The following is a 20,743-nucleotide window of genomic DNA, read 5'->3' as shown; positions in this document are numbered from 1 at the left end:
TAGTTTTAGCACAGTGTTTTATCGGAATTTGGTAGTTTTAGCACAGTGTTTTATTTAATTTGGTCGTGTTAGCACTGCGTTTTCACTGAAGTTGTTAGTTTTAGCATTGTTTTTTATCTGAAGTTAGTAGTTTTAACACAGTGTTTTATCTGAATTTGGTAGTTTTAGCACAGTGTTTAATTTAATTTGGTAGTGTTTGCACTGTGTTTTATCTGAAGTTGTTCGTGTTAGCACTGTGTGTTATCAGAAGTTGATAGTGTTAGCACTGTGTTTTATCAGAAGTTGATACTGTTAGCACTGTGTTTTATCTGAAGTTGATAGTGTTCGCACTGTGTTTTATCTGACGTTGGTAGCATTAGCACTGTGTTTTATCTGAAGTTCGTAGTGTTAGCACCGTGTTTTATCTCAAGTTGGTAAAGTTAGCACTGTGTTTTATCTGAAGTTGGTCCTGTTTTCACAATGTTTTATCTGAAGTTGGGAAAGTTAGCACTTTGTTTTATCTGAAGTTGGTCGTGTTAGCACTGTCTTTTATATGAAGCTGGTTGTGTTAGCACTTTGTTCAATCTGAAGTTGGTGGTGTTCGCAACGTGTTTTATCTGAAGTTTGGCGTGTTCGCGTTGTCTTTTATCTGAAGTTGGTGGTGTTAGCACTGTGTTTTATCTGAAGTTAGTAGTGTTTGCACTGTGTGTCATCTGAACTTGGTAGTGTTAGCATTGTGTTTTATCTGAAGTTGGTAGTGTTAGCACTGTGTTTTATCTGAAGTTGGTCGTGTTAGCACTGTGTCTTATCTGAAGTTGGTTGTACTAGCACTGTCTTTTATCTGAAGTTGGTAGTGTCAGCACTGTGTTTCACCTGAAGTTGCTGGTCTTAGCACTGTGTTTTATCTGAGGTTGGTAGTGTTCGCACTGTGTTTTATCTGAAGTTGGTAGTGTTAGCACTGTGTTTTATCTGAAGTTGCTGATGTTAACACTGTGTTTTATCTGAAGTCGGTCGTGTTATAACTATCTTTTATCTGAAGTTAGTAGTGTCAGCACTGTGTTTTACCTGAAGTTGGTGGTGTTAGCACTGTGTTTTTCCTGAGGTTGGTTGTGTTCGCACTGTGTTTTATCTGAAGTTTGTAGTGTTAACACTATTTTTTATCTGAATTTGGTAATGTTAGCACTGTGCGTCATTGGAACTTCGTCGTGTTAGCAGTGTGTTTTATCTGAAGTTGGCAGTGTCAGCACTGTGTTTTATCCGTAATTGGTCGTGTTCGCACTGTGTTTTATCTGAAGTTTGTTGTGTTAGCACTGTGTTTTATCTGAATTTGGTAGTGTTAGCACTGTGTTTTATCTGATGTTGGTATTGTTAGCACTGTGTTTTATCTGAAGTTAGTCGTGATTGCACTGTGTGCCATCTGAATTTGGTAGTGTTAGCATTGTGTTTCATCTGAGGTTGGTCGTGTTAGCACTGTCTTTTATCAGAAGTTGGTAGTATCAGCACTGTGTTTTACCTGAAGTTGGTGATGTTTGCACTGTGTTTTTTCTGAGGTTGGTCGTGTTCGCATTGTGTTTTATCTGATGTTTGTAGTGTTAGCACTGTGTTTTATCAGAATTTGGTAGTGTTGCACTGTGCGTTATTGGAACTTGGTAGTGTTAGCACTGTGTTGTATCTGAAGTTGGTAGTATTAGCACTGTGTTTTATCTGAAGTTGGTAGTGTCAGCACTGTGTCTTTTCTGTCGTTGGTAGTGTTAGCACTGTGTTTTTTCTGAAGTTGGTCGTGTTCGCACTTTTTTTTAATCTGAAGTTGGTCGTGTTAGCACTGTATTTTATCTGAAGTTGGTGGTGTCAGTACTGTGCTTTATCTGAAGTTGGAAGTGTTCGCATTGTGTTTTATCTGCAGTTGCTGTTGCTAGCGCTGTGTTATCTGAAGTTGGTAGTGTTAGCACTGCGTTTTCACTGAAGTTGTTAGTTTTAGCATTGTGTTTTATCTGAAGTTAGTAGTTTTAGCACAGTGTTTTATCGGAATTTGGTAGTTTTAGCACAGTGTTTTATTTAATTTGGTAGTGTTAGCACTGCGTTTTCACTGAAGTTGTTAGTTTTAGCATTGTTTTTTATCTGAAGTTAGTAGTTTTAACACAGTGTTTTATCTGAATTTGGTAGTTTTAGCACAGTGTTTAATTTAATTTGGTAGTGTTTGCACTGTGTTTTATCTGAAGTTGTTCGTGTTAGCACTGTGTGTTATCAGAAGTTGATAGTGTTAGCACTGTGTTTTATCAGAAGTTGATACTGTTAGCACTGTGTTTTATCTGAAGTTGATAGTGTTCGCACTGTGTTTTATCTGACGTTGGTAGCATTAGCACTGTGTTTTATCTGAAGTTCGTAGTGTTAGCACCGTGTTTTATCTCAAGTTGGTAAAGTTAGCACTGTGTTTTATCTGAAGTTGGTCCTGTTTTCACAATGTTTTATCTGAAGTTGGTGGTGTTAGCAGTGTGTTTTATGTGAAGTTGGTAGTGTTAGCACTGTGTTTTATCTGAAGTTGGTCGTGTTAGCACTGTGTCTTATCTGAAGTTGGTTGTACTAGCACTGTCTTTTATCTGAAGTTGGTAGTTTCAGCACTGTGTTTCACCTGAAGTTGGTGGTCTTAGCACTGTGTTTTATCTGAGGTTGGTAGTGTTCGCACTGTGTTTTATCTGAAGTTGGTAGTGTTAGCACTGTGTTTTATCTGAAGTTGCTGATGTTAACATGGTGTTTTATCTGAAGTCGGTCGTGTTATAACTATCTTTTATCTGAAGTTAGTAGTGTCAGCACTGTGTTTTACCTGAAGTTGGTGGTGTTAGCACTGTGTTTTTCCTGAGGTTGGTTGTGTTCGCAGTGTTTTATCTGAAGTTTGTAGTGTTAACACTATTTTTTATCTGAATTTGGTAATGTTAGCACTGTGCGTCATTGGAACTTCGTAGTGTTAGCACTGTGTTTTATCTGAAGTTGGCAGTGTCAGCACTGTGTTTTATCCGTAATTGGTCGTGTTCGCACTGTGTTTTATCTGAAGTTTGTTGTGTTAGCACTGTGTTTTATCTGAATTTGGCAGTGTTAGCACTGTGTTTTATCTGATGTTGGTATTGTTAGCACTTTGTTTTATCTGAAGTTAGTAGTGATTGCACTGTGTGCCATCTGAATTTGGTAGTGTTAGCACTGTGCGTTATTGGAACTTGGTAGTGTTAGCACTGTGTTGTATCTGAAGTTGGTCGTATTAGCACTGTGTTTTATCTGAAGTTGGTCGTGTTAGCACTGTCTTTTATCAGAAGTTGGTAGTGTTAGCACTGTGCGTTATTGGAACTTGGTAGTGTTAGCACTGTGTTGTATCTGAAGTTGGTCGTATTAGCACTGTGTTTTATCTGAAGTTGGTAGTGTCAGCACTGTGTCTATTCTGTAGTTAGTAGTGTTGGCACTGTGTTTTTTCTGAAGTTGGTCGTGTTTGCACTTTTTTTTATCTGAAGTTGGTCGTGTTAGCACTGCGTTATATCTGAAGTTGGTATTGTCAGCACTGTGTCTTATCAGTAGTTGCTGGTGTTCGCACTGTCTTTTTTCTGAAGTTGTTAGTGTTAGCACATTGATTTATCTGAAGTTGGTCGTGTGAGCACTGTCTTTTATCTGAAGCTGGTTGTCTTAGCACTTTGTTCAATCTGAAGTCGGTGGTGTTCGCAACGTGTTTTATCTGAAGTTGGTCGTGTTCGCATTGTCTTTTGTCTGAAGTTGGTCGTGTTAGCACTGTGTTTTATCTGAAGTTGCTGTGTTAGCACTGTGTTTTATCTGAAGATGGTGGTGTTTGCACTGTGTTTTATGTGAAGCTGCGAGTGTTCGCATTGTGTTTTGTCTGAAGTTGGTAGTGTTAGCACTGTGTTTGATCTGAAGTTAGTAGTGTTTGCACTGTGTGTCATCTGAACTTGGTCGTGTTAGCATTGTGTTTTGTCTGAAGTTGGTCGCGTTAGCACGGTTTTATCTGAAGTTGGTAGTGTTAGCACTGTGTTTTATCTGAAGTTGGAAGTGTTCGCACTTTGTTTTATCTGAAGTTGGTAGTGTTCGCATTGTGTTTTGTCTGAAGTTGGTAGTGTTAGCACTTTGTTTTATCTGAAGATGGTCGTGTGAGCACTGTGTTTTATCTGATGTTGGCGGTGTCAGCATTGTGTTTTATCTGCACTTGCTGATGCTCGCGCTGTTTTATCCGAAGTTGGTAGTTTGAGCACTATGTTTTATCTGAATTTGGTGGTGTTAGCACTGTGTTTTATCTGATGTTGGTATTGTTAGCACTGTGTTTTGTCTGAAGTTAGTGGTGTTTGCACTGTGTTTTATCTGAGGTTGGTTGTGTTCTCATTGTGTTTTATCTGATGTTTGTAGTGTTAGCACTGTGTTTTATCTGAAGTTGGTGGTGTTCGCAACGTGTTTTATCTGAAGTTGGTACTGTTCGCACTGTCTTTTATCTGAAGCTGGTTGTGTTAGCACTTTGTTCAATCTGAAGTTGGTGGTGTTCGCAACGTGTTTTATCTGAAGTTGGTCGTGTTCGCGTTGTCTTTTATCTGAAGTTAGAGGTTTTAGCACTGTGTTTTATCTGAAGTTGCTGTGTTAGCACTGTGTTTTATCTGAAGATTGTAGTGTTTGCACTGTGTTTGAACTGAAGTTGGTCTTGTTCGCATTGTGTTTTGTCTCGAGTTGGTGGTGTTTGCACTCTGTTTTATCTGAAGTTGGTAGTGTTAGCATTGTTTTTATCTGAAGTTGGTAGTGTTAGCACTGTATTTTATCTGAAGTTGGTGGTGTCAGCATTGTGTTTTATCTGCAGTTGGAAGTGTTATCACTTTGTTTTATCTGAAGTTGGTAGTGTTCGCATTGTGTTTTGTCTGAAGTTGGTAGTGTTAGCACTTTTTTTATCTGAAGATGGTCGTGTGAGCACTGTGTTTTATCTGATGTTGGCGGTGTCAGCATTGTGTTTTATCTGCACTTGATGTTGCTCACGCTGTGTTATCTGAAGTTGGCAGTGTTAGCACTGCGATTTAAGTGAACTTGTTAGTTTTAGCATTGTGTTTAATCTGAAGTTAGTCGTTTTAGCACAGTTTTTTATCTGAATTTGGTAGTGTTAGCACTGTGTGTTATCGGAAATTGGTAGTGTTAGCACTGAGTTTTATCTGAAGTTGGCAGTATTAGCACTGTGTTTTATCTGAAGTTAGTAGTGTCAACACTGTGTCTTATCTGTGGTTGGTAGTGTTAGCACTGTATTTTTTTCTGAAGTTGGTAGTGTTAGCACTGTGTTTTATCTGAAGTTGGTAGTGTCAGCACTGTGTCTTATCTGCAGTTGGTGGTGTGAGCACTGTGTTTTTTCTGAATTTGGTCGTGTAAGCACATTGTTTTATCTGAAGTTGGTAGTGTCAGCACTGTGTTTTATCTGAAGTTGGTCGTGTTAGCACTTTGTTCAATCTGAAGTTGGTGGTGTTCACAACGTGTTTTATCTGAAGTTGGTCGTGTTAGCACTGTCTTTTATCTGAATTTGGTGGTGTTACCACTGTCTTTTATTTAGAGTCATAGAGTTATACAGCACGGATAGAGGCCCTTCGGCCCATCGTGTCCGCGCCGGCCATCAGCCCTGTCGACTCTAATCCCATATTCCAGCATTTGGTCCGTAGCCTTGTATGCTATGGCATTTCAAGTGCTCATCCAAATGCTTCTTGAATGTTGTGAGGCTTCCTGCCTCCACAACCCTTTCAGGCAGTGAGTTCCAGACTCCAACCACCCTCTGGGTGAAAAAGTTCTTTCTCAAATCCCCTCTAAACCTCCCGCCTTTTACCTTGAATCTATGTCCCCTTGTTATAGTACCCTCAACGAAGGGAAAAAGCTCCTTCGTATCCATCCTATCTGTGCCCCTCATAATTTTGTACACCTGAAGTTGGTAGTGTTAGCATTGTGTTTTATCTGCAGTTGGTAGTTTTAGCACTATGTTTTACCTGAATTTGGTCGTGTTCGCACTGTGTTTTACCTGAAGTTGGTGGTGTCAGCATTGTGTTTTATCTGCAGTTGGTAACGTTAGCACTGTGTTTTATCTGAAGTTGGTGGTGTCAGCATTGTGTTTTATCTGAAGTTGGTATTGTTAGCACTCTGTTTTTCCGGAAGTTGGTGGTGTTAGCGCTGTGTTTTATCTGAGGTTGGTAGTGTTAGCACTGTGTTTTATCTGAAGTTGGTCGTGTTCGCATTATGTTTTATCTGAATCCAAGGCGGCCTTCGAGACAGACGACAACGCAAAATCGTCGAGCAGAAATTGATAGCCAAGTTCCGCACCCATGAGGACGGCCTCAACCGGGATCTTGGGTTCATTTCACGCTACACGTTACCCCACCAGCGAACAAATGTTATCTGTTTTTAATACAACGGGTCATTTGCTGTCTTTTCGATGTTTCTGCCTCTCTCCTTTTTTTTTGGTGATTTGTATATTCGGGGGATCTGTAGGTAACACCGGTCTGTCTGCACACTGATTGCCTTTGCAACGGGCAGTTGAAAACACTGTCTGTAATCACCAAGTGTTGTTCTATGGTTTATAAATGCGAAGGGTTCGATGATTTCATTTCCACGTTCACCTGAGGAAGGAGGAAGCCTCCGAAAGCTTGTGAATTTCAAATAAAATTGCTGGACGATAACTTGGTGTTGTAAAATTGTTTACAATTGTCAGCCCCAGTCCATCACCGGCATCTCCACATCATGGCTACCATCGACACCACAAACTGCCGGCTGACAGTGGAAAGGATATCCAAGAAGATCGCGCATATAGACACAGACATCATGTTTTTACAGAGCTGCAAGAAAGCAGACAAGATCCCGAAAGGACTACAGATCACGAACCCACTCAAGTCCACATACAACTCGGATTACGCTGAGAGACTCTGCCGTCGTACCTCTCGCACACTCCGCAACCATCTCGTACACCAACTCGACAGCAGACGCCGCAACCTCGAAACTAAGATAGAGTCCATCCTCTCAACCTGTACTCAGGACACAGCAGACCAGCTACGAGATACCGCCAAACAGATGAGGCAATGGAACTACGCTGCCTGCATGAAAACGAAGAGCAGGAAGCTTGAGAAACTCGGCATCACCACCAGCATCAACCAAGCTTTTCCTGGTACCACGGTTGCAACCACAGGGAAGTCTATCGTCAATTTGTCCGACCACACCCTTCAACCAGACGAAATCGAAGTTCTCAGCCGAGGGCTCAATTTCTGCCCCACTACCAAAATGGACCCCACTGGTCTCGCGGCGGACACAGAGGAATTCATCAGGAGAATGAGGCTCCGGGAATTCTACCACAAACCCCAAGATTTCAGCAGCGAACCCAATGAGACAATCAACGATCTGGAACAGCAGACAGAGGGATCCGTGGCACAGCAACCGAAGAGGAAAGAGTCAAACTGGACGCCTCCGGAGGGTCGCTGCCCCCAGCTTGACATGTATGCTCAAGCTGTCACGAAATGCGTCTATGCCAGATTCATCAGCCGCACTCAGCAGACAGTCCAGAATGTCACCCGAGCTCAACGCAACGCCATCAACGCTCTCAAGACCAACCGCAACATCGTTATCAAACCAGCGGACAAAGGAGGAGCCATCGTCATACAGAACAGAACGGACTATTGCGAAGAAGCATACCGACAACTGGACAACCAGGAACACTACAGACGGTTACCCGCAGACCCGACCAAAGAACACACCCACCAGCTCAACAAACTGATCAAGACCTTCGATCCAGACCTTCAAAGCATCCTACGCGCTCTCATCCCACGTAATCCCCGCGTGGGAGACTTCTACTGCCTCCCAAAGATACACAAAGCCAACACACCCGGACGTCCTATCGTATCAGGCAACGGACACCTGTGTGAGAACCTCTCTGGATACATCGAGGGTATCCTGAAACCCATCGTACAGGGAACTCCCAGCTTCTGTCGCGACACTGCAGACTTCCTACAAAAACTCAGCACCCACGGACCAGTTGAACCAGGAACACTTCTCACCACGATGGACGTTTCTGCACTCTACACCAGTATCCCCCACGATGACGGCATCGTTGCGACAGCATCAATACTCAACACCAACAACAGCCGCCATCCAACAACTCATCCGCTTCATCCTGGATCACAATGTCTTCACCTTCGATAACCAGTTCTTTACCCAAACACACGGAACAGCCATGGGGACCAAATTCGCACCCCAATACGCCAACATTTGCATGCACAAGTTCGAGCAGGACTTCATCACTGCACAGGACCTCCAACCAACACTATACACCAGATACATCGACGACATTTTCTTTCTATGGACCCACGGCGAAGAATCACTAAAGAGACTACACGATAACATCAACAAGTTCCATCCCACCATCAAGCTCACCATGGACTACTCCTCAGAATCAGTTTCTTTCTTGGACACACGAATCTCCATCAAAGACGGGCACCTCAGCACCTCACTCTACCGCAAGCCCACGGACAACCTCACGATGCTCCACTTTTCCAGATTCTACCCTAACCACGTCAAAGAGGCCATCCCCCATGGACAGGTCCTGCGATCTGCTCAGACGAGGAGGAACGCGATGGACACCTACAGACGCGGAAAGACGCCCTCGTAAGAACGGGATATGACGCTCGACTCATCGATCGACAGTTCCGACGGGCGACAGCGAAAAATCGCATAGACCTCCTCAGGAGACCAACACGGGACGCAACCAACAGAGTACCCTTCGTCGTCCAGTACATCCTCGGAGCGGAGAAAATACGCCATGTTCTCCGCAGCCTTCAAAATGTCATCAATGACGACGAACACCTCGCTATGGCCATCCCCGCACCTCCACTACTCGCCTTTAAACAGCCACCCAACCTCAAACAGACCATCGTTCGCAGCAAATTACCCAGCTTTCTGGAGAACAGCGTCCACGACACCACACAACCCTGCCACGGCAACGTCTGCAAGACATGCCAGATCTGAAGTTAGTCGTGTTAGCACTGTGTGCTAAATGCAGTTTGTCGTGTTAGCACTGTGTTTTATCTGAAGTTGTTCGTGTTTGCACTGTGTTTTGTCTGAAGTTGGTAGTGTGAGCACTGTGTTTTGTCTGAAGTTCTGACAAGTTCGAGCAGGACTTCTTCACTGCACAAGACCTCCAACCAACACTATACACCAGATACATCGACGACATTTTCTTTCTATGGACCCACGGCAAGGAATCACTAAAGAGACAACACGATAACATCAACAAGTTCCATCCCACCATCAAGCTCACCATGGACTACTCCTCAGAATCAGTTTCTTTCTTGGACACACGAATCTCCATCAAAGATGGGCACCTCAGCACCTCACTCTACCGCAAGCCCACGGACAACCTCACGATGCTCCACTTTTCCAGCTTCCACCCTAACCACGTCAAAGAGGCCATCCCCTATGGACAGGCCCTGCGAATACACAGGGTCTGCTCAGACGAGGAGGAACGCGATGGACACCTACAGACGCTGAAAGACGCCCTAGTAAGAACGGGATATGACGCTCGACTCATCGATCGACAGTTCCGACGGGCCACAGCAAAAAATCGCATAGACCTCCTCAGGAGACTAACACGGGACGCAACCAACAGAGTACCCTTTGTCGTCCAGTACTTCCCCGGAGCGGAGAAACTACGCCATGTTCTCCGCAGCCTTCAACATGTCATCAATGAGGACAAACACCTCGCTATGGCCATCCCCACACCTCCACTACTCGCCTTTAAACAGCCACCCAACCTCAAACAGACCATCGTTCGCAGCAAACTACCTAGCTTTCAAGAGAACAGCGTCCACGACGCCACACAACCCTGCCACGGTAACCTCTGCAAGACATGCCAGATCATCGACACAGATACCACCATCACACGAGATGACACCACCCACCAGGTGCATGGTTCATACTCCTGTGACTCAGCCAACGTTGTCTACCTCATACGTTGCAGGAAAGGATGCCCCAGAGCATGGTACATTGGCGAGACCATGCAGACGCTGCGACAACGGATAAACGGACACCGCGCAACAATCGCCAAACAGGAGGGTTCCCTCCCAGTCGGGGAACACTTCAGCAGTCATGGACATTCATCCACCGACCTTCGGGTAAGCGTACTCCAAGGCGGCCTTCGAGACACACGACAACGCAAAATCGTCGAGCAGAAATTGATAGCCAAGTTCCGCACCCATGAGGACGGCCTCAACCGGGATCTTGGGTTCATGTCACGCTACACGTTACCCCACCAGCGAACAAATGTTATCTGTTTTTAATATAATGGGTCATTTGCTGGCTCTCTCTGCCTTCCGGATGTTTCTGCCTCTCTCTGTGTTTTTTTTTTTCTCTGTTTTTTTTCCCTGTTTGTTTTTTTGTTGAATGTGTATTCGGAGGTTCTGCAGGTAACACCTCTCTGTCTGAACACGGTGATTGCCTTGGCAACGGGCAGTTGCAGGGGCAGTCTGTAAACACCATGTATTATTGTTCAATATGTATAAATGCGTAGGCTTCAAGGAGATCTTGAAACATTTGCCTGAGGAAGGAGAAAATCTCCGAAAGCTTGTGAATTTAAAATAAAATTGCTGGACTATAACTTGGTGTTGTAAAATTGTTTACAATTGTCTGAAGTTGGTATTGTTAGCACTGTGTGTTATCTGAACTTGGTAGTGTTAGCATTGTGTTTTATCTGAAGTTCATAGTGTTGGCACTGTGTTTTATCTGAAGTTGGTAGTGTTAGCACTGTGTTATCTGAAGTTGGTAGTTTTAGCACTGTGTTTTATCTGAAGTTGCTGATGTTAGCACTGTTTTATCTGAAGTTGGTAGTGTTAGCATTGTGTTTTATCTGAAGTTGGTAGTGTCAGCACTGTGTTTTATCTGAAGTTGGTGGTGTCAGCATTATGTTTTATCTGCAGTTGGTATTGTTGGCACTGTGTTTTACCGGAAGTTGGTGGTGTTAGCACTGTGCTTTATCTGAGGTTGGTAGTGTTAGCACTGTGTTTCATCTGAAGTTGGTAGTGTCAGCACTGTCTTTTATCTGAAGTTGGTGGTGTTACCACTGTGTTTTATCTGAAGTTGGAAGTGTTCGCACTGTGTTTTATCTGAAGTTGGTAGTGTCCGCACTGTATTTTATCTGAAGTTGGTGGTGTTAGCACTGTGTTTCATCTGAATTTGGTCGTGTTAGCACTGTGTGTTATCTAAACTTGGAGCTATTAGCACTGTGTTTTAACTGAAGTTGGTAGTATCAGCACTCTGTTTTATCTGAAGTTGGTGGTGTTCGCACTGTGTTTTATCTGAAGTTGGTAGTGTTAACACTGTGTGAGCTGAAGTTGGTCGTGTTAGCACTGTGTTTTATCTGAAGTTGGTGGTGTTAGCATTATGTTTTATCTAAAGTTGGTAGTGTTAGCACTGTGTTTTATCTGAAGTTGGTGGTGTCAGCATTGTGTTTTGTCTGAAGTTGGTGGTGTTAGCACTGTGTTTTATCTGAAGTAGCTAATGTTCGCACTGTGTTTTATCTGAAGTTGGTAGTGTTCGCACTGTGTTTTATCTGAAGTTGGTAGTGTCCGCACTGTGTTTTGTCTGAAGTTGGTGGTGTCAGCACTGTGTGTTATTTCAGGTTGGTCATGTTAGCACTGTGTGTTATCTGAAGTTGGTCGTGTTCGCACTGTGTTTTATCTGAAGTTGGTAGTGTCCGCACTGTGTTTTGTCTGAAGTTGGTGGTGTCAGCACTGTGTGTTATCTGAAGTTGGTCATGTTAGCACTGTGTGTTATCTGAAGTTGGTAGTGTTAGCACTGTGTTTTTTCTGAAGTTGGTAATGTTGGCACTGTGTTTTATCTGAAGTTGGTAGTATTAGCACTGTGTTTTATCTGAAGTTGGTCGTGTTCGCACTGTGTTTTATCTGAAGTTGGTGGTGTTAGCAGTGTGTTTGATTTGAAGTTGTTAGTGTTAGCACTGAATTTTATCTGACGTTGGTATTGTTAGCACTGTGTGTTATCTGAACTTGGTAGTGTTAGCATTGTGTTTTATCTGAATTTAGTCGTGTTAGCACTGTTTTTTGTCAGTGGTTGGTAGTGTTAGCACTGTGTTTTATTTGAGGTTGGTCGTGTTAGCACTGTGTGTTATCTGAAGTTGTTGGTGTTCGCACTGTGTTTTATCTGAAGTTGGTAGTGTTAACACTGTGTGAGCTGAAGTTGGTCGTGTTAGCACTGTGTTTTATCTGAAGTTGGTGGTGTTAGCATTATGTTTTATCTAAAGTTGGTAGTGTTAGCACTGTGTTTTATCTGAAGTTGGTGGTGTCAGCATTGTGTTTTGTCTGAAGTTGGTGGTGTTAGCACTGTGTTTTATCTGAAGTAGCTAATGTTCGCACTGTGTTTTATCTGAAGTTGGTAGTGTTCGCACTGTGTTTTATCTGAAGTTGGTAGTGTCCGCACTGTGTTTTGTCTGAAGTTGGTGGTGTCAGCACTGTGTGTTATTTCAGGTTGGTCATGTTAGCACTGTGTGTTATCTGAAGTTGGTCGTGTTCGCACTGTGTTTTATCTGAAGTTGGTAGTGTCCGCACTGTGTTTTGTCTGAAGTTGGTGGTGTCAGCACTGTGTGTTATCTGAAGTTGGTCATGTTAGCACTGTGTGTTATCTGAAGTTGGTAGTGTTAGCACTGTGTTTTTTCTGAAGTTGGTAATGTTGGCACTGTGTTTTATCTGAAGTTGGTAGTGTTAGCATTGTGTTTTATCTGAAGTTGGTAGTGTTAGCATTGTGTTTTATCTGAAGTTGGTAGTGTTAGCATTGTGTTTTATCTGTAGTTAGTATTGTTTGCACTGTGATTTATCTGAAGTTGGTAGTGTTAGCACTGAGTTTTTTCTCAAATTGGTAGTGTCAGCACTGTGTTTTAGCTGAAGTTGGTAGTGTTAGCACCGTGTTTTATCTGAAGTTGGTATTGTTAGCACTGTGTGTTATCTGAACTTGCTAGTGTTAGCATTGTGTTTTATCTGAAGTTCGTAGTGTTAGCACTGTGTTTTATCTGAAGTTGGAAGTGTCAGCACTGTTTTTATTCTGAAGTTGGTATTGTTACCACTGTGTAATCTGAAGTTGGCAGTTTTAGCACTGTGTTTTATCTGAAGTTGGTAGTGTCAGCACTTTGTTTTATCTGAAGTTGGTGCTGTTCGCACTGTGTTTTATCTGAAGTTGGTCGTGTTAGCACTGTCTTTTATCTGAAGTTGGTGGTGTTCGCACTGTGTTTCATCTGATGTTGGTGATGTCAGCACTGTGTTTCATCTGATGTTGGTTGTGTCAGCACAATTTGTTATATGAAGTTGGTTGTGTTAACACTGTTTTTTAACTGAATTTCGTAGTGTTAGCACGGTGTTTTATCTGAAGTTAGTCGTGTTAGCATTGTGTTTTATCTGAAGTTGGTAGTGTTAGCATTGTGTTTTATCTGAAGTTAGTATTGTTAGCACTGTGTTTTATCTGAAGTTGGTAGTGTTAGCACGCTGTTTTATCTCAAATTGGTAGTGTTAGCACTGTGTGTTTTTCAGAACCTGGTCGTGTGAGCACTGTGTTTTGTCTGAAGTTGGTAGTGTTCGCACTGTGTTTTATCTGAAGTTGGTAATGTTGGCACTGTGTTTTATCTGAGGTTGGTTGTGTTCGCACTGTGTTTCATCTGAAGTTGGTGGTGTTAGCACTGTGTTTTATCTGGGGTTGTTAGTGTTAGCACTGTGTTTTAACTGAAGTTGGTAGTGTTAGCACTGTGTTTTGTCTGAAGTTGATGGTGTTAGCAGTGTGTTTTATCTGAAGCTGGTGGTGTTATCACTGTGTTTTATCTGGGGTTGGTCGCGTTCGCACTTGTTTTTTCCGAAATTAGTTGTGTTAGCACTGTGTTTTATCTGAGGTTGATAGTGTTAGCATTGTGTTTTATCTGAAGTTGGTAGTGTCAGCACTGTTTTATCTAATGTTGGTGGTGTTCGCACTGTGTTTTATCTGAAGTTGGTAGTGTTAGCACTGTGTTAGCTGAAGTTGGCAGTGTTAGCACTGTGTTTTATCTGAAGTTGGTAGTGTCAGCACTGTTTTTAATCTGAAGTTGGTGTTAGCACTGTGTTTTATCTGAAGTTGGTAGTGTTAGCACTGTGTTTTATTTGAGGTTGGTCGTGTTTGCACTGTGTGTTATCTGAAGTTGGTGGTGTTCGCACTGTGTTTTATCTGAAGTTGGTAGTGTTAGCATTATGTTTTATCTGAAGTTGGTAGTGTCAGCACTGTGTTTTATCTGAAGTTGGTGGTGTCAGCATTATGTTTTATCTGCAGTTGGTATTGTTGGCACTGTGTTTTACCGGAAGTTGGTGGTGTTAGCACTGTGCTTTATCTGAGGTTGGTAGTGTTAGCACTGTGTTTCATCTGAAGTTGGTAGTGTCAGCACTGTCTTTTATCTGAAGTTGGTGGTGTTACCACTGTGTTTTATCTGAAGTTGGAAGTGTTCGCACTGTGTTTTATCTGAAGTTGGTAGTGTCCGCACTGTATTTTATCTGAAGTTGGTGGTGTTAGCACTGTGTTTCATCTGAATTTGGTCGTGTTAGCACTGTGTGTTATCTAAACTTGGAGCTATTAGCACTGTGTTTTAACTGAAGTTGGTAGTATCAGCACTCTGTTTTATCTGAAGTTGGTGGTGTTCGCACTGTGTTTTATCTGAAGTTGGTAGTGTTAGCACTGTGTTAGCTGAAGTTGGCAGTGTTAGCACTGTGTTTTATCTGAAGTTGGTAGTGTCAGCACTGTTTTTTATCTGAAGTTGGTGTTAGCACTGTGTTTTATCTGAAGTTGGTAGTGTTAGCACTGTGTTTTATTTGAGGTTGGTCGTGTTAGCACTGTGTGTTATCTGAAGTTGTTGGTGTTCGCACTGTGTTTTATCTGAAGTTGGTAGTGTTAACACTGTGTGAGCTGAAGTTGGTCGTGTTAGCACTGTGTTTTATCTGAAGTTGGTGGTGTTAGCATTATGTTTTATCTAAAGTTGGTAGTGTTAGCACTGTGTTTTATCTGAAGTTGGTGGTGTCAGCATTGTGTTTTGTCTGAAGTTGGTGGTGTTAGCACTGTGTTTTATCTGAAGTAGCTAATGTTCGCACTGTGTTTTATCTGAAGTTGGTAGTGTTCGCACTGTGTTTTATCTGAAGTTGGTAGTGTCCGCACTGTGTTTTGTCTGAAGTTGGTGGTGTCAGCACTGTGTGTTATTTCAGGTTGGTCATGTTAGCACTGTGTGTTATCTGAAGTTGGTCGTGTTCGCACTGTGTTTTATCTGAAGTTGGTAGTGTCCGCACTGTGTTTTGTCTGAAGTTGGTGGTGTCAGCACTGTGTGTTATCTGAAGTTGGTCATGTTAGCACTGTGTGTTATCTGAAGTTGGTAGTGTTAGCACTGTGTTTTTTCTGAAGTTGGTAATGTTGGCACTGTGTTTTATCTGAAGTTGGTAGTATTAGCACTGTGTTTTATCTGAAGTTGGTCGTGTTCGCACTGTGTTTTATCTGAAGTTGGTGGTGTTAGCAGTGTGTTTGATTTGAAGTTGTTAGTGTTAGCACTGAATTTTATCTGACGTTGGTATTGTTAGCACTGTGTGTTATCTGAACTTGGTAGTGTTAGCATTGTGTTTTATCTGAATTTAGTCGTGTTAGCACTGTTTTTTGTCAGTGGTTGGTAGTGTTAGCACTGTGTTTTATCTCAAGTTGGTAGTGTCAGCACTGTGTTTTATCTGAAGTTGGTAGTGTTATCACTGTGTTTTATCTGAAGTTGGTACTGTCCGCACTGTGTTTTATCTGAAGTTGGTGATGTTAGCACTGTGTTTTATTTGAGGTTGGTACTGTTAGCACTGTGTGTTATCTGAAGTTGGTCGTGTTAGCACTGTGTGTTATCTGAAGTTGGTCGTGTTAGCACTACGTTTTCTCTGATGTTGGTAATGTTAGCACTGTGTTTTATCTGAAGTTGGTAGTGTTAGCAGTGTGTTTTTTTTGAAATTGGTATTGTTAGCACTGTGTGTTATCTGAAGTTGGTCGTGTTAGCACTGTGTTTTATCTGATGTTGTTAATGTTAGCACTCAATTTTATCTGAACTTGGTAGTGTTCACACTGAATTTTACCTTAAGTTGTTTTTTTTAGCATTGTTTGTTATCTGAACTTGGTGGTGTGAGCACTGTGTTTTATCGAAAGTTGGTAGTTTTAGCACTGTGTTTTATCTGAAGTTGCTAATGTTAGCACTGTCTGTTATCTAAACTTGGTGCTATTAGCATTGTGTTTTATCTGAAGTTGGTAGTGTAAGCACTTTGTTTTATCTGAAGTTGGTTGTGTTTTAACTGTGTTTTATCTGAAGTTAGTAGTGTTCGCACTGTGTTTTATCTGAAGTTGGTAGTGTATGCACTTTGTTTTATCTGAAGTTGGTAGTGTCCGCACTGTGTTTTATCTGAAGTTGGTGGTGTCAGCATTGTGTTTTATCTGCAGTTGGTATTGTTGGCACTGTGTTTTACCGGAAGTTGGTGGTGTTTGCACTGTGCTTTATCTGAGGTTGGTAGTGTCAGCACTGTCTTTTATCTGAAGTTGGTGGTGTTACCACTGTGTTTTATCTGAAGTTGTTAGTGTCCGCACTGTATTTTATCTGAAGTTGGTGGTGTTCGCACTGTGTTTTATCTGAAGTTGGTCGTGTTAGAACTGTCTTTTATCTGAAGTTGGTAGTGTCCGCACTGTGTTTCATCTGAATTTGGTCGTGTTAGCACTGTGTGTTATCTAAACTTGGAGCTATTAGCACTGTGTTTTATCTGAAGTTGGTAGTGTCAGCACTGTTTTTTATCTGAAGTTGGTGTTAGCACGGTGTTTTATCTGAAGTTGGTAGTGTTAGCACTGTGTTTTATTAGAGGTTGGTCGTGTTAGCACTGTGTGTTATCTGAAGTTGTTGGTGTTCGCACTGTGTTTTATCTGAAGTTGGTAGTGTTAGCACTGTGTGAGCTGAAGTTGGTCGTGTTAGCACTGTGTTTTATCTGAAGTTGGTGGTGTTAGCATTATGTTTTATCTGAAGTTGGTGGTGTTAGCACTGTGTTTTATCTGAAGTAGCTAATGTTCGCACTGTGTTTTATCTGAAGTTGGTAGTGTTCGCACTGTGTTTTATCTGAAGTTGGTAGTGTCCGCACTGTGTTTTGTCTGAAGTTGGTGGTGTCACCACTGTGTGTTATCTGAAGTTGGTCATGTTAGCACTGTGTGTTATCTGAAGTTGGTAGTGTTAGCACTGTGTTTTTTCTGAAGTTGGTAATGTTGGCACTGTGTTTTATCTGAAGTTGGTAGTATTAGCACTGTGTTTTATCTGAAGTTGGTCGTGTTCGCACTGTGTTTTATCTGAAGTTGGTGGTGTTAGCAGTGTGTTTGATTTGAAGTTGGTAGTGTCCACACTGTGTTTTGTCTGAAGTTGGTAGTGTCCACACTGTGTTTTGTCTGAAGTTGGTGGTGTCAGCACTGTGTGTTATTTGAGGTTGGTCGTGTTCGCACTGTGTTTTTTCTGAAGTTGGTAATGTTGGCACTGTGTTTTATCTGAAGTTGGTACTATTAGCACTGTGTTTTATCTGAAGTTGGTCGTGTTCGCACTGTGTTTTATCTGAAGTTGGTGGTGTTAGCAGTGTGTTTTATTTGAAGTTGTTAGTGTTCGCACTGAATTTTATCTGAAGTTGGTATTGTTAGCACTGTGTGTTATCTGAACTTGGTAGTGTTAGCATTGTGTTTTATCTGAATTTAGTCGTGTTAGCACTGTTTTTTGTCAGTGGTTGGTAGTGTTAGCACTGTGTTTTATCTCAAGTTGGTAGTGTCAGCACTGTGTTTTATCTGAAGTTGGTAGTGTTTTCACTGTGTTTTATCTGAAGTTGGTAGGGTCCGCACTGTGTTTTATCTGAAGTTGGTGATGTTAGCACTGTGTTTTATTTGAGGTTGGTACTGTTAGCACTGTGTTTTATCTGAAGTTGGTCGTGTTAGCACTGTGTGTTATCTGAAGTTGGTCGTGTTAGCACTGCGTTTTCTCTGATGTTGGTAATGTTAGCACTGTGTTTTATCTGAAGTTGGTAGTGTTAGCAGTGTGGTTTTTTTGAAATTGGTATTGTTAGCACTGTGTGTTATCTGAAGTTGGTCGTGTTAGCACTGTGTGTTATCTGAAGTTGGTCGTGTTAGCACTGTGTTTTATCTGATGTTGTTAATGTTAGCACTCAATTTTGTCTGAACTTGTTAGTTTTCGCACTGAATTTTACCTGAAGTTGGTCGTGTTAGCACTGTTTTTTTTATCTGAAGTGGGTTGTTTTAGCACTGTGTTTTATCTGAAGTTGCTAATGTTAGCACTGTGTTTTATCTGAAGTTGGTCGTGTTCGCACTTTGTTTTATCTGAAGTTGGTAGTGTCCGCACTGTGTTTTATCTGAAGTTGGTCGTGTTCGCACTGTGTTTTCTCTGAAGTTGGTCGTGTTAGCACTGTGTTTTGTCGGAGGTTGGTAGTGTTAGCACTGTGTTTTGTCTGAAGTTGGTGGTGTTAGCAGTGTGTTTTATCTGAAGTTGGTCGTGTCAGCACTTTGTTTTAACTGAAGTTGGTGTTGTTCACACTGTGTTTTATCTGACGTTGGTAGTGTTAGCACTTTGTATTATCTGAATTTGGTGGTGTTCGAAGTGTGTTTTATCTGGGGTTGGTAGTGTTTGCACTGTGTTTTTTCTGAAGTTGGTTGTGTTGGCACTGTGTTTTATCTGATGTTGATAGTGTTAGCATTGTGTTTTATCTGAAGTTAGTAGCGTTCGCACTGTGTTTTAACTGAATTTGGTAGTGTCAGCACTGTGAGTCAGCGAGTGGAGAGCAATTTGAGGATGGCGCCAGTGAGTGGAGAACAATTTTGGGACGGCTCAAGAGAGTGGAGACCAATTTGGGATGACCCAGCGAATGGAGACAAATTTGGGACGGCGCCAGCAAGAGAAGACCAATTTGGGGATGGCGCCAGAGATTGGAGACCAATGTGGAGACGGCGCCAGCGTGTGGAGAACAATTTGGCGATGGCGCCAGCAATTGGAGTCCAATTTGAGTATGGCGCCAATGAGTGGAGAGCAACTTGGCGACGGCCCTCTCGAGTGGAGACCAATTTAGGGACAGCGGCAGCGAGTGGAGTCCAATTTGGGGACGGCGCCAGCGAGCGGAGACCAATTTGGAGTAGGCGCCAGCGAGTGGAGACCAATTTGAGGACAGCGCCAGCAAGTATAGACGGCGCCAGCGTATATGGACCAATTTGGGGACGCCGCCAGCGAGTGGACACCAATTTGGGGTTGGTTCGCGAGAGTGGAGACCAATTTGGGGACAGCGCCAGTGAGTGGAGTCCAATATGGTGACGGCGCCAGCGAGTGGAGACCAATTTTGGGATGGTGCAGGTGAGTGGGGACCAATTTGGGGACGGCGCCAGGGAGTGGAGACGAATTTTGGGATGGTGCAGGTGAGTGGGGACCAATTTGGGGACGGCGCCGGGGAGTGGAGATGACTTTGGGGACGGCGCCCGCGAGAGAAGATCAATTTGGGGACGGCGCCAGCAAGTGTGGACCAATTTCGGGATGGCGCCAGTCAGTGGAGACCAAGTTGGCGACTGCGTCAGCGAGTGGAGACCAATTTGGGATGGCGCCATTGAGTGGAGACCAACTTGGGGAAGGCCCGAGCGAGTGGAGACGAATTTGGGGATGGCGCCAGGAAGTGCAGACCAATTTGGGGACGGAGCCAGCGAGTGGAGACCAATTTGGGGACGACACCAGTGAGTGGAGACCAATTTCGGAAAGGCGCAAGAGAGCCGAGATCAATTTGGGACGACCCAGCGAGTGGAGACCAATGTGGGGGCGGCGCCAGCGAGTGGAATCCATTTTGGGGATGGCGCCATTGAGTGGAGAGCAATTTGGCGACAGCCCTAACGAGTGGAGACCAATCTGGGAATGCGCCAGTGAGTAGAGACCATTTTGGGGACGGAGCCAGCGAGTGGAGACCAATTTGAGATGACCCACCGAGTGGAGACCAATTTGGGGATGGCGCCATTGAGTGGTGACCAATTTGTGGACAGCGGCAGAGAGTGGAGTCCAATTTGGGGAAGGCGCCAGGAAGTGGAGACACTCCACTCCCCCGCCCAACCCTCCACCTCCCAACCCCACCACCCCCCCTTCCACAATTTCAGTATTGAGCATTCCCAGGTGAGTTGTAGCACAGATCAGTCACTTTTACACTATTGCCACTGGCCTGCGGGAAGCCAGCCATAAACCAAATTAAAAGCTGCCTTGACTCCACTTGATTGTCTGTGGGGAAACCTGTTTTTAACAAGTCCCGGCAGCTTTACATCTGCCTGCATCTGGGATCTGCTCTCAGGCCGCCCCATGAATTAGTACAATACAAAAGCTCCTTTAGATGCAGAGGAAGAGTCCATCTACTGCCCCAACCCCACCAAGACCCGCTTACTACACCACAACGATATGGTCCATTTGCTAGGAATGACTCACCTCTCAAAAGTCTCACCCCACTGCTGGGAGGCACTGGTTGGGAATGAAATTTATCATCTGGATCTTGAGAGCGTATATGTGTTAAGGAAAGATTAGCAAGGAGTAGAAGGGTATGACTTGGAAAGTTAAAAAAATTACAATAAAATTGTCATATGGGCAGATACAGATCAGCCATGATCTAATTGAATGGTGGAACAGGCTCGAGAGGCTGAATGACCTACTCCTGTT

At 43.1% G+C, this 20,743-nt stretch overlaps 1 protein-coding gene across 1 annotated transcript in view; it reads left to right on the top strand.

Annotated features, from left to right (window-relative positions):
* The window catches only part of LOC137319607 (THAP domain-containing protein 5-like), a 30,158-nt gene extending 21,513 nt beyond the window's left edge, over positions 1 to 8,645 (top strand). Inside the window, exons 4-5 of the mRNA XM_067981703.1 lie at positions 7,009 to 7,138; positions 8,521 to 8,645. Coding sequence (XP_067837804.1) covers positions 7,009 to 7,138; positions 8,521 to 8,645 — 255 coding nt within the window. The remainder of the gene's footprint in view (positions 1 to 7,008; positions 7,139 to 8,520) is intronic.
* Positions 8,646 to 20,743: the final 12,098 nt, after the last annotated feature.

This window comes from Heptranchias perlo, unplaced genomic scaffold (genome assembly GCF_035084215.1).
Source record: "Heptranchias perlo isolate sHepPer1 unplaced genomic scaffold, sHepPer1.hap1 HAP1_SCAFFOLD_88, whole genome shotgun sequence".
Classification (NCBI taxonomy): domain Eukaryota; kingdom Metazoa; phylum Chordata; class Chondrichthyes; order Hexanchiformes; family Hexanchidae; genus Heptranchias; species Heptranchias perlo.
This window is presented reverse-complemented; position numbering and strand designations above follow the sequence as displayed.